At 42.1% G+C, this 13,465-nt stretch overlaps 1 protein-coding gene across 13 annotated transcripts in view; it reads left to right on the forward strand.

Annotated features, from left to right (window-relative positions):
* The window catches only part of atp2b2 (ATPase plasma membrane Ca2+ transporting 2), a 217,933-nt gene that overhangs the window by 182,595 nt on the left and 21,873 nt on the right, over window positions 1-13,465 (forward strand). For all 13 annotated transcript variants that reach the window (XM_022682415.2, XM_049471421.1, XM_022682416.2 and 10 more), the window contains 2 exons: window positions 7,209-7,388; window positions 12,074-12,161. In XM_022682415.2, coding sequence (XP_022538136.2) covers window positions 7,209-7,388; window positions 12,074-12,161 — 268 coding nt within the window. The remainder of the gene's footprint in view (window positions 1-7,208; window positions 7,389-12,073; window positions 12,162-13,465) is intronic.

Raw genomic sequence — 13,465 nt, forward strand, 5'->3', positions numbered from 1 at the left:
AAAACTGGTGGAGGAAAACATGCTAGGATGCATGGAAACTGTGATTAAAAAAACAGGGTTATTCCACCAAATAAGGATTTTGACTGATTTAAAACTAATTCAGAAACTGAAGTGGTGTCTTATTTTTTTCCAGAGCTGTATATCATATTGGTATAGTTTATTTGGTCAAAATAGGATATTAACCACCAGTCTGATTTATCTGAGTTCATTGTTAAAGGATCTGCTGTAACATTACTCCAGGTGCATGAACTTACAGAACTCATTTTCACATATCTTGTGGAGTGTGTGTCTTAAAGGTTCTATGCTTGTTTTGGCAGCACAAAGGGGATTTATACAATTTATGCAGTTGGTTTTAATGTTCTGACAGATTGGTGTAGTAATCACAGTTCTGTCACACTTTAAAGCACAGTGTATAGGCATAATGAATTAACGGGAGAAACAGAATAAGAAGTTATACTGCATGGAGCACACTGTTTAATGCCACAACTCTCAGCGTCAGTACTTTCTGTGCTCCTCCACTGCATTATTCAGACACTAGCTTTTATCTCCTGCTCTTCCTCTCTGCGCGTCTCCTGGGTCAGACTCTGTAATTGTCGGTTTGCTGAAGAATTCTCAGAAGAAGCAACGTCAGCACTGAAGCACAATAGATACAGTGCTAGAACGAGCAATGCAGAACGTTAGACCAGAGTAAAATACCTGCTGAAACTTTCTTTATTACATTTTTATACCATCCAGTATAAATACCAGTATAATCACCATAATAAATGCATTTAGAAGGACATGGCAAGAAAACCCTTCTCACATTACTGTTGTTGGACAAGTGTGTGATGGAACTTTTTATAGGGACTCCCCCTTTAAACTCAGAAGAGCTCAGACCCATTTCTGAATACTGATGCCAAATTAAAAAAATTAATCGAATAAATTCAGTGTGCATCTTATTAATGTTTTTTTTTCTTACTGTGGGCATGCAACTACTGTAAATATTTAAAGGTTAAAATCCTGATGTAACATATACGACACAACAGTTTCATAAGCTGCATTTTAGCATTTAGTTCTGGAAATAAAAAAAGAAAAAAAGAAAAATAATCAAAAACTTTTCAATTATATATTAATAAAGCATTTGAATGGTTAAATGTCTAGAGATAACAGAGTTATAGAAGCTAAACACAGTTTTAAAAAGAAGTTCATTTTATCTCTAGCACACCTACACTCTGTCAGATGAATGAAATAAATTCATACAGTGTCATGTAACAATGCTCTCAGGATGATCAGTGTGTGGAACTTTATTAGTTAAAGTAAAGGACAAAGTGCTGTAAGGAACTCTTTTAAAGGGTCTGTGACACACATACCTCACCATGGGATCTTTTGGGTTAACCCATCTGTGCAGGATCCACATGGGCGTTCCATTACTAAGTCAAATTGACTGAGATCTGTAGTGCGTTTCCCAAAATGTTTTTATGGCTAACGGTACATTTACACTGCAGCAAGGCAAAGCATTTTTGGCTTTGCTTCCCCCTCCCTCTATGGGGACAGAGGACAGCTTCACACAGAGGATTCTGTGAGTGGTAGTTTTACGTAAAATAAGCAGTAGCCAATCAGCGCTGTGTAGAAATCATAACCACAAGCTGAACTCAAAATGAATACTCTGCTAAAGCTAATCTAGCTTAGGCTTTCCTAACATATGACATTTTTAAACTGCAGCATAGAGAAAGATGTATGTAACGGTTAGTAATGCTGATGGACTACTAACACGACCTTAGTCATTTTAATTTGTGTTTAAATGAGCCATTTACTGGATATTTAGGCTTTTAACAGTGCAGTCTTCAAAGCATGTAAAGCCATCACAGCTATCACTGCCAAAGCCGATTCATCACAATATGAGACTTTTTTTCAGTGAGCTCACATCAGTTACACAGCACAAACTGTTCAGACAGATGTCAGATATGGGTTACATTTAAAATATAAAGCATAAACAGCCTATTATAAGCATCAGATTTGGGCCACTTTTACCTGCTGTGTTAACGTAGCCAAAATAAAATCTGCCTTAAAATGTAGTAATGAAAAAATCTGTCAAACAAAAAAACGTATATCTTTAAAATATCAACCTATTAAAACTTTCACTGAAGGTCCAAAAATGTTTGATTTATTTTATATTATTTAAAAAAAAAAATAATAATTGTTTTGTTTCAGATATTTTTGGAGAATTTCTATAGGTACATTCATCATGAAATTCTAAAGAGAATCACATTTCACGTGAAAGTAAAAAAACGGCACTGTAATTCTTAATCTTAATCTGAACATCATTTTAAACAGCTTCTCTCCTTCTCACCTTTTAAACCTCTTGCTTGAGTTACAGCTAATATCGCAAAACTCCCGTCAGATATATTGCTTCCTGGCTCCAGGCTCATCTCGCCCCGCTGGCTAATAAATCAGCAGACACCTGAGAATCCGTAAACAAATCCATTTGAGTTAATGGTCTAACGTTACCAGTCACCTTCCTCTGCCATGCTCCATTATTAATGCAGCTCTTCCTCTCCAGTCTGTCCTCAATGAGTTAAGTGGAACTCGACTGCTGTTTCCAAAGCCCCCCAAACGACTTGACGTCTGCCCAACATGATAGCATCTCAGGTCCCGTTTAGACGTCTAGACCGCTCCCCACTTTCATTCCTGCTCCTTTTCCATGCTAATCAGAGACGACCGGAGGAAAATGACCTCACGTTCCCGCTGTTTTCTCCGATATTACATAAATCACGTACACAAATGGTAAAAATATAATCCAGCTATGATGCACTAAAAAATCCTTGTATTGTCACTGTCCTGCAAAAAAACTTTGTATGTCCAAATTTACAGTTTTTGGCTTTTTGACAGAATGTGAATTAAGCTGTTGCTCTTTATATTGTATTTGATTTTCATTGTGAATGGACCAATAGAAATGCAAAAAAAAAGAAAACATAGAAAATCTTTCTTTACATGATAATATAAAGTACAGTGCAATTTAATATGTGCAGATTCAGCCTAGTCATCAGTTACAGAAGTGGTTCTGTATTCTGTTTTAATTGTTAAATGCAGAAGTACTACTGTATCTACATTTTTGCTGTCTTTGAACAGGCTGTTTTTTGTACTGTATCAGAATTTCATGATAAACGGTCCAATAGAAATGCTCCAAAATGGAAGTATTAAAAAGAACATTGACAAAAGAATAAGAAAATCTACAGTACAGGTCAAAAGTAATATATATTATCTAGTTTCTTCAAAATAGCCACCCTTTGCTCTGATTACTGCTTTGCACACTCTTTGCATCATTCTCTCAATGAACTTCAAGAGGTAGAGTCACCTGAAATGGTTTTCCAACAGTCTTGAAGGAGTTCCCAGAGGTGTTCAGCACTTTTTGGCCCCTTTGCCTTCACTCTGCAGACCAGCTCACCCCAAACCATCTGGATTGGGTTCAGGTCTGGTGACTGTGGAGGCCGGGTCATTTTTTGTTAAGTACATAAAACTCCACGCGTTCATTCATAGTTAAATAGTCATGAAAATAAAGAAAACACATTGAATGAAAGGGTGTTTCCAAACTTTTGGCCTGTACTGTATTTTGATATGATAAAAACATCATTTTTTTTATAAAAGTCAGTTATATATGAGCAGTTTAAGCCTAGTCATCAGGTACAAAAGTGGTTCTATATTTTGTCAAGTCATTTGTCATATAAAAATTTTACAAAATAAATGACAAAACCTTGTATTTGCATTTTTTATTTTTTAGTCCTTATGTGAATTAGGCTGTTGTTCTTTATATTGTTTTAGAATTTCATGATAAAAGGAACAATTGCAATGCTCTAAAATTACTGGCCATAAAATATATATTTTTTTACATCTTTCTTCTTGTCAGTGAAATTATTATATATTTTTTTTCTTTTCATTTTTCTGTAAAAATCTTTTAGATGCAAGAGCTGTGTCCAATACTGTGCCCCATTTACTATGTAGTGCCCTACTTTGGGATTCATAGATCTCATAGAGGTGTCTGAAAAAGGTAGTGACAAATGTCCAGCGCACTATAAAGATCCCACAATGCAATGTGATATATAGTGTACAACCTGTTTGCTTCAGTTTTAATTTGATTGGCAATTATTTGTATACTTGTGGAAATGGAAATGTGGAATTTTTTTTTGCAGTGTGCTGTAGTTTAAACATCCATAATTGACACAATTAAAATGATGGGCGTTTGAAGCAGACGTGATTGGCTGAGAGGTTTAAGGGTGAGATTAAAGCGAGCACTGTGATTGGCTTATCAGTTCATCAGTAGTCAACATCCTATTAAAAGGCATCAGGTGTCCCATTTCCCCAATTAGAAATGCTTTATCTCTCCATCCCTCCTGCTTCTCTACTTATCTTTATTGCTGCACCTTCAGGGGTAGGAGAGGAGGAGTAGTAATAGAGATACATGAATATGGAATACTATGGAATTCTATAGAGTACTCCATAGCGTTGTTTGATTTGAAGACTTGCACACAGCTCCTCAAGAAAGACCAAAATTCCCTAATAGTGTTCTATATAACAGTGCCTCATATTGATCTTGTTCTTCGTATACAGTATATTTGGGAATAGTGATTAGTGATTAACACAGGTTTGGATGCAGATAAGGTTTTTACTTGCAATCATTAATAATGCATAAGACTAGAACAGAGCAGATGTTGATTTAAAGTATTTCTGAGATTTGAATTGATGGGAATTTGTTGTTTTCTTCGTTTTCTTTCTTAGCTAGATTTGACAAACCGTTTTCACAGTGTACAAACAGTCACAGCAAATCATAAAACATGTCAATCATTAAACTGTGGTGTTTTTGCGGCGACTTGTGGCAGCTTCTCCAGTGCTGTACTCAAGTGAAAGGATATTCCATACCACATATACTGTACAGCCGTATGTATGTATTTTCACTCATTGCTTTAAATTATAGATATATGTTTTTTTGTATAAATGGATGAAGGAGCTTAATTTAATACTGTATTTCTTCCCAAACTTTCATACGTCTGCTCTTACCATTCTGTGGATGTTTTAGTGTTGGTTTCTCCTCCATACAATGGTCAGAGCAGGCATATAGATGTTTGGGTGGATGTTGGGTTATTGGATGGTTAAATCTAGTTCTTTCAACTCAGCTACCCTTTTTAGAAAGTCAGTTGATATACAGAATGTTGTCTAAGTTAGGACAATGTGCAATAAGAAAATGTGCATAGAACCACCCACCACCCATCGCCTTTAAAACCTTCGCCCATCGCCTTTTGTACTGTCTGAGAATATCAGACAGTACACAGCAGGATTAGCCAGCAGACTTCGTCCGACGGAGGGATCTGTAAAATGAACATGTGGTAAACTCTCAGCATATACATGGTGAGACCAGCAACAGCTTATTTGCAAAAAAGTGAGCTGGTGAGCTGGTGAGATCTCTTTATGTGAGAGTGATTTTGTGCAAAAAACTTCATAAACATATTGTGTAGCTGATAGACCTATTCTGTTGTTACTTGTGTGAAAACAGGTAAAATATGTCCCCTTCAAAGTAAAGTAAGGATATAAAGGTCATGTTGTGTTCTGTATTTCTATTTTTCTGTATTTCTGCACTGCGGTGGTGTACTCGTTTATCACAGCTCTGTCTCCTCTGACCCGCGAGAGCAGGCGAGAGCATGCGTGGGCCTGCGGTTTGTGGAGGATCTCGTGCTGACCTTTCGCTTACAAAGTAGAGAGAGAGAAAGACAGAGAGAGAGGCATTAATCACTAAATTAGGGCTTGAGAGCTGCCCAATCGGACCTGAACGATCAATATTCAGTTCAAACTATTCAGATTGTAATGGATCGATATCTTTTAGTATATTAACCCTCCTGCTGTGTTCATTTAATGATAACTAGTTTTGTGCCCCTTTTTAAAAAAGCCCTTTGCAAAATAATGCATATACCATATTTTTCGCACACTATAAGGAACTTCTAATTCAGCAGGTCTCGCCGCTGGGTGGTGGCGGGGGGTAGCTAACTAGGTTAAGTAAAGCTAAGCTAACTAAACAAAAACTGTAATAAAAAAGACTTTGCTTTTAATGTCAAACAAGCGCTAGATGTATATCTACACAGATGTCTCTCCTGAAAACTGTTTATTTGGGCAAGCAAAGCGCTTTTATTTATTTACAGCAAGCTTAGATTCCTGAATTTCATTAGCATTAGCGGCTTATTGCTCCAGCAGTGCTAGCCGGGGTTAAGAGCAGGCTACAGGCCAATAATACTCCCCTCTGAATCAGGAAATAGAAAGCATGGTTAATGGGTAATGCTTATGCTACTCCAGCAGTGCTAGCTGGGGTTAGCAGCACTGGGGAAATAGTGCATAGCGGCTAATGCTAATGCTACTCCAGCCCCGGTGCTGGAGAATAAACTAAAACTCCAGTATAACGCTTCATGAAATTGTCCCTAATCTCCTACTTCTAGCCTGTATTTACCTCCATCCACAACAAATCCCAATGTACACACATGCATGTGAGGATGTGGGACAACAACAGTGTTTGAATGATTTATGATCATGATCATGTGTCTGAATACATTTATTTTATTATACAGTATCTCACAAAAGTAAGATAACCCCTCACAATGTCCGAATTGTGCCCAAAGTGTCAATATTTTATGTGGCCACTAGATATTTGTGAGTTTAGTTGAGCTTCACAGGTTGCCACTGGAATCTGAGCATGCTTTTATTCCTTCATGATGACATCACAAAATTGTTGGATGTAATCAGGGATTTGTTTGCAGGCTTTCTTGTGCGTCAGCTTCAGAAGAGGCTTTCTTCTAGACAGAGTTGATGCAGTGTACATGCAGCGTAAGGTCTGGGCAATGCAAGCTGACCTCCCACTTCTTCTAGCTCTGCAGCAATGCTGGCAGCGCTTATGCATCTAACTTTTAAAGCCAACCTCTGGATATTACTCTGAACATGTGGACTCAACTCCTTTGGTTGACCCTGGGAAGGCCTATTCTGAGCAGAACAAAAAAAATTAGTACTCCTATGCATTTTTGTAAGATACTGTATTTATTTATACATCATACACTTATTACACTCTTATACCATAATAATTAATAAGTAATTAATCATTTTAAGAGGGTAAACTTAAAGCATTCTGATCAGGGGAAAAACAGTCTGATCAGATTTTAAACTCAATTGTATGATAATTTCTCTGTTGTTTCCTGCAGGTACCTGAAGCGATCAGGAAGTGTCAGCGAGCCGGAATCACAGTGCGGATGGTGACTGGAGACAACATCAACACAGCGCGGGCCATCGCCATCAAGTGTGGTATCATCCATCCTGGAGAGGACTTCCTGTGCATTGACGGGAAAGAGTTTAACAGGAGGATCCGGAACGAGAAGGGAGAGGTACTGTACATGGAACATACAACAAAAAAGTTACACGGAACAAAAAATGATTGGCAATATTTATTGAGCTTCACATAGAAAAGTAGTGTGTAACGCATGTGTAACATGGCAACATTCTGGACGTCTCAGCTTGGAGTTGTAGAGGTTCCTAATGGTGTACTGTGACAATTCATGCTTAAATATTGTCACACAGTTCCTGCATTTATGTAGTGGTATAGGATTATTGATGGCGTGTCCAATAGCATCTGACACATTTTCGGTTGGGGATTGGTCTATCGATGCGGCTGGTCAAGGAATAGCATGTGTGTCCTCAAAACAAGCTCTTGAAATGGCATCAGCTTATGGACGAGCATTGTGCGTGTGCGTTGGAAAAGGTCAAAAAAGGTAGAATCACTGGTTGAAGGACCTCATTAAGGTAACTTTCGGCTATGTAGCGTCTCATGCCACAAAGATTTCGTAGTTGTGAATAAATGCATGCAAAGTCGCTACATGCAGTAACTAATTTGATGCACTATACAGTTCATAAAGAATATAGAACTACTTCTGTAGCTCATGACTAGTCTTAAATGAGAAATCTGGTGTGAAATGGACTTGGGATGTAGTGAAACATGATAACGAGTATAAACTTTTGTTGAATAGCCCACCTCTGTTCACCCCCAGAATTCTGTTGGGAGCATCAGCTAAAAGCGCTGTATGTCAGAATGTTGGAGGTGAATGGAGGTGGGCTATTCAACACATTTTTGTACTCATTATCATGTTTCACTACAACTACAAAGTCCAAATTAGACACTTGTACAGTGCTGTGATGATGCACTCGTTGCTGTGAAGTGATTTCACTTCATCAGGTGATGTAAAGCTGCATCATCCTTCAGTGAAAAAAGCATCTTTCACACCTTCCAACTATGACTTTTCCCCAAACACTAATTACATCAGTTGATGGTTGATCAATAATTATGCGGTGAAACAGCTACAGTGTATGAAGTCATTGTGACACAGCTCAGCTTTATAGTCCCCCTGACACGCATAATGATCTTACTCATGCACATGCTAATGAGCTGTGCTGTTGTTTATGTAATCCTGTGATGACTGATTTATTGACTCGAGTGAGTTTATTTGGATAAAACCAGCTGTTTATATCTATTTATATCTGTTCATATCTAGTAACATCCAAATGTTACTTCAGTCTTCTTAAAGGCTGCTGACACAAATGTGCAAATGCACACACACATAAACACCACTTGTCTAGTTTATGTGTGCATCATTGCCAATGGGGGGGGGGGGGGGTGGGGTGTTCATCATGACTTTACTAACCCCATCTCTTATGGGTGAGTGCAGTTAAATCCAGTGCTTTAAAATCTTAGAGACAGGTTGTAAGGTCCTGGCCCTGTTTCCTGTCTGTCCTTGTGCCTGTGTTGTCCCACGTGACCCGTGCCCCTGTGTTCTGCCTGTGTTTTTCCACTCACCTGTGTTCTTTTGTAACTCCGCCCCTTCGTCCCAGGTGTTTCATGTTTCCTGTGTGTGTGCACCTCTATTTAAGGTCCGTGTTTCCATTTCCCCGGTGTCGATCCTTGTACGTTTTTACGTCTGTTAGTGGTCCATGTGTTCCCCAGTTTCCTCAGCCTTGTTTCAGTTTATTCCATGTTTATTTTGTATTTGTTGTCTGTAATAAATCCCCTTTTGTTTGCAATTGCGTCCGCCTCCTCGTCTCCCTGCACCCCAGCCTGACAGAAGGATCGACCTCATAATGGACGCAGCAAACCCGTGGACCGGCTCCAGGTTGGCAATTCGCCACGCTTCATGCGGGACCCCGGCGTTGGAATCCCCGAGGCCTAAAGGACGCCACAGGCCTCGGGGTAGTCGTTCTAAGGGGTCCCGCCAGCCGAAGGAGGATCCCTTTTCCGGCTTCCAGCTCTCCAGCCCGTCCGGCTTCCAGCTCTCCAGCTCGGCCGGCTTCCAGCTGTACAGCCCGGCCGGCTTCCAGCTCTACAGTCCGGCCGGCTTCCAGCTCTCCAGCCCGGCCGGATTCCAGTTCTGCGACTCCTGCTCCAGTAGCAAGCTCTGTTCCGGTTTTTACAGCCTCGCCCACTGCTCCAGTCCTGGTGTTAGCGGCAGCCGCACTCTCAGCTCCTGCTACAGCGGCTTCTTCGCCAGCGGTGCCAGCCGCTTCCAGATCTGCAGGACCCGCCGCCTCTGTAACAGGGCTGCCCGCGGCTCCCGCCGCCTCTGTACCAGCGGTGCCAGCCGCTTCCAGATCTGCAGGACCCGCCGCCTCTGTAACAGGGCTGCCCGCGGCTCCCGCCGCCTCTGTACCAGCGCTGCCCGCCGCTCCCGCCGCCTCTGTACCAGCGCTGCCCGCGGCTCCCCCCGCCTCTGTACCAGCGCTGCCCGCGGCTCCCGCCGCCTCTGGATCAGCGCTGCCCGCGGCTCCCGCCGCCTCTGTACCAGCGCTGCCCGTGGCTCCCGCCGCCTCTGTACCAGCGCTGCCCGCGGCTCCCGCCGCCTCTGAATCAGCGCTGCCCGCGGCTCCCGCTGCCTCTGTACCAGCACTTCCCGCGGCTCCCGCCGCCTCTGGATCAGCGCTGCCCGCGGCTCCCGCCGCCTCTGTATCAGCGCTGCCTGCGGCTCCGGCCGCCTCTGACTCTGTGCCCGCGGCTCCGGCCGCCTCTGACTCTGTGCCCATGGCTCCGGCCGCCTCTGACTCTGTGCCCACGGCTACGGCCGTCTTTGACCCAGTTCCCGCGGCCCCGGCCGCCTCTGACCCAGTTCCCGCGGCCCCGGCCGCCTCTGACCCAGTTCCCGCGGCCCCGGCCGCCTCTGACCCTGTGCCAGCTCCCAGAACATTGTTTGGGCCCAGGCCCCGGGTTTCCAGGCCTGCCCCGAGGCCCCCGGACTTTAATCCCAGTACCATGCCCAGGCTGGCTCCCTGGACTTCCACACAGACTTTAGCCAGTCCTGGGCACTTACCTATGTTTTTGGTCCCCCTGTCTCTCCCTGTCCTGGTCCCCGTATCTGTGTTTGTTCATGTTCCTGTCCCCTTAGGTTTTTCTGTTCCTGTCCCCGTCACAGTGCTCGTGTCTGTCCCTGTCAATGTGTTTGTCCCTGTTCCCCCGTCCAGTTCTGTCCAGTCTAAGCTCCCATTCGTGTCTCCTGTTCAATCTCCGGTCCAGTCCCCATTGGTGTCCCCTGTCCTGTCCAATGTCCAGACCCCTGTCCAGTCTACGTCTCTGTCCACTGTCCAGCCTTCTGTCCAGTCTTTCGTCCAGTCTCCGTTTACATCCCCAGTTCAGTCCCAGTTTCAGTCTGTGTCCAGTGTCATGCCCCAGTCTCCTGTCCTGTCCAGTGTCCAGTCCCCAGTACAGCCTTATGTCCAGTCTCTGTCACCTGTCCAGTCTCCGTCTCCCTTTGTGTCCCCTGTCCAGTCCCTGTTCCAGTGTCCGTCCCTGTCTCCTGTCCAGTCTACTGTCCAGTTTCCGTTCCCTGCCCAGCCCCACGTCCAGTGTCCGTTCCCGGTCATGTCCCCGTTTCATGTCCGGTCTCCTGTCCAGTTCCCTGTCCGGTCTCCGTCCTAGTTCTGTCTTGTCTTGTTCTTTGTTTTCCGCCCTCTCCTGACCTGCTCCTGGGGTTTCGTTTTTCGCGCCCCGGGAGTTGCGCGTTAAGGGGGGGGTTATGTAAGGTCCTGGCCCTGTTTCCTGTCTGTCCTCGTGCCTGTGTTGTCCCACGTGACCCGTGCCCCTGTGTTCTGCCTGTGTTTTTCCACTCACCTGTGTTCTTTTGTAACTCCGCCCCTTCGTCCCAGGTGTTTCATGTTTCCTGTGTGTGTGCACCTCTATTTAAGGTCCGTGTTTCCATTTCCCCGGTGTCGATCCTTGTACGTTTTTACGTCTGTTAGTGGTCCATGTGTTCCCCAGTTTCCTCAGCCTTGTTTCAGTTTATTCCATGTTTATTTTGTATTTGTTGTCTGTAATAAATCCCCTTTTGTTTGCAATTGCGTCCGCCTCCTCGTCTCCCTGCACCCCAGCCTGACACAGGTACTCCAACAAAAGCATAGTAAACAGCCACCACCATGTTTTACGTTCAGTATGATGACCTTATGTTAGATGAGCCGTTGTGGTTTTTTTTTGTAAGCAGTGTTTTTTGCCTTGAAACTATCACATGGATATCATTTTGACCAGTGTCTTTATTATTATTAAATCATTAACACTGACCTTAACTGAGGCAACTGAGATCTTTATATGTTGTTCTGGGTTCTTTTGTGACCTCCTAGATGAGTTGTCCATGCCCTTTTGGAGTAATTTCGGTTTATTTAATTGATTTCTTGATTCTACAGGTCTGGCAGTAATCAGGCCTGGTTGTGGTTAGTAGTGAAATTAAACTCCGCTTTACAAAAAGTGTAATTAATCACAGTTAATTTATGTGGAGGCCAAACACTTTTTCACAAAGTGCTAGATTGGTTTTAACTGTTTTTTTTTTCATTAATAAATGAAATAATCAGTTAAAAAGTTATTTTTTATGATACGTTTTTTTTCTCTCTATATGCGACATACTCTTTTTTATTCTTTTTTCTATTGTTTTTTTATTTATTTAATAACTTTTATACAATTTTTTATATGATTTTGCTATATATATGTATGTGTGTATGTATATTTATACACTGTGTGTATGTACGTTATGTTGTATGTTTGTAGGTTGAGCAGGAGCGCATTGATAAGGTGTGGCCCAAACTCCGAGTGTTGGCCCGATCCTCTCCAACAGACAAGCACACACTCGTTAAAGGTGAGGAAATGTCACAGTTAATGTGTGCAGTAAATGGTGTTTTACAGTATCATATTTAATATAACAATTTTATGCCTAAAGATGTTTGGGAATTCTGCCCCTGAAATAATTGTGATAAACAATATTATTGTCATTTTAAGGTCATTAAATGCCACTGGCATAATGCTATTATAATGACATAACAATGAATAATGTCACCCTTTTAAAGGAACTTTTTATTTATTAAGAATATTCCAACACTGCATGAGAATTTACTGTATATTTTTATGTCTATATAGGACTGTAGGATAAGTCAATAATGCAATTATCATGACAGGCCTACTGTACATAGACCTATAGGAAGAGTGGCATGGGTGAAGAATCTACAGTGTCTCACAAAAGTGAGCACACCCCTCACAAATATTTGTTAATATTTTATTAAATATTTTTATCGGACAACACTGAAGAAGATATGACACTTTGATACAATGTAAAATAATCAGTGCACAGCTAATGTATAACAGTGTAAATTTACTGTGCCCTCAAAATAACAATAGCAACACACAGCCATTATTGTCTAAACCTCTGAAGTGGGATTCTGTGTGGAACCCATCCTGGAAAACTACTGTATGATTTTGGCCATTGTGCTGTGTCTCTGATTTAGGGTATAGTCTAGGCTCCATCTTCATATAGATCAACAATTCTTTTTCTCACATTCTTTGCCATGAGGTGCCATGCTGAAAGTCCAGTGGCCAGTATATAACACACAGTATTTTACATTACATTACATTACATTACATTTGGCAGACGCTTTTGTCCAAAGCGACTTACAATATTGAAGTGCAAATAATAGAAGAGGTTAAGTACAAAAATAATAGAAGTTAAAAATAAAACATCTATAGATAGGGCCTTAATGAGGTCAGAGGGAAATAATGGGATAGAGGAGTAGAGAAGAGGAAGAAGGAGATGAGGTTAGAATTAGTTAGTTTGTTAGAGGTGTTAGGAGAGTAAGTGCTCTTTGAAGAGCTCTGTCTTCAGGAGTTTCTTAAAGATAGCGAGAGATTCTCCTGATCTGGTAGTGGAAGGTAGTTTGTTCCACCATTGGGGAACTCTGTATGAGAACAGTCTGGATTGCTTTGTGTGAGTGTTTGGCAAAGCGAGGCGACGTTCATTGGAGGAGCGCAGCGGCCAGGAGGTAGCGTAAGCCTTCAGGAGCGAGTGCAGGTAGGAAGGAGCCTGTTCTGTCATCACCTTGTAGGCGATTGTAAGCGCTTTGAATTTGATGCGAGCAGCAACCGGTAGCCAGTGGAGCTCAATGAGCAGCG

This window comes from Astyanax mexicanus, chromosome 24 (assembly GCF_023375975.1).
Source record: "Astyanax mexicanus isolate ESR-SI-001 chromosome 24, AstMex3_surface, whole genome shotgun sequence".
NCBI lineage: Eukaryota > Metazoa > Chordata > Actinopteri > Characiformes > Acestrorhamphidae > Astyanax > Astyanax mexicanus.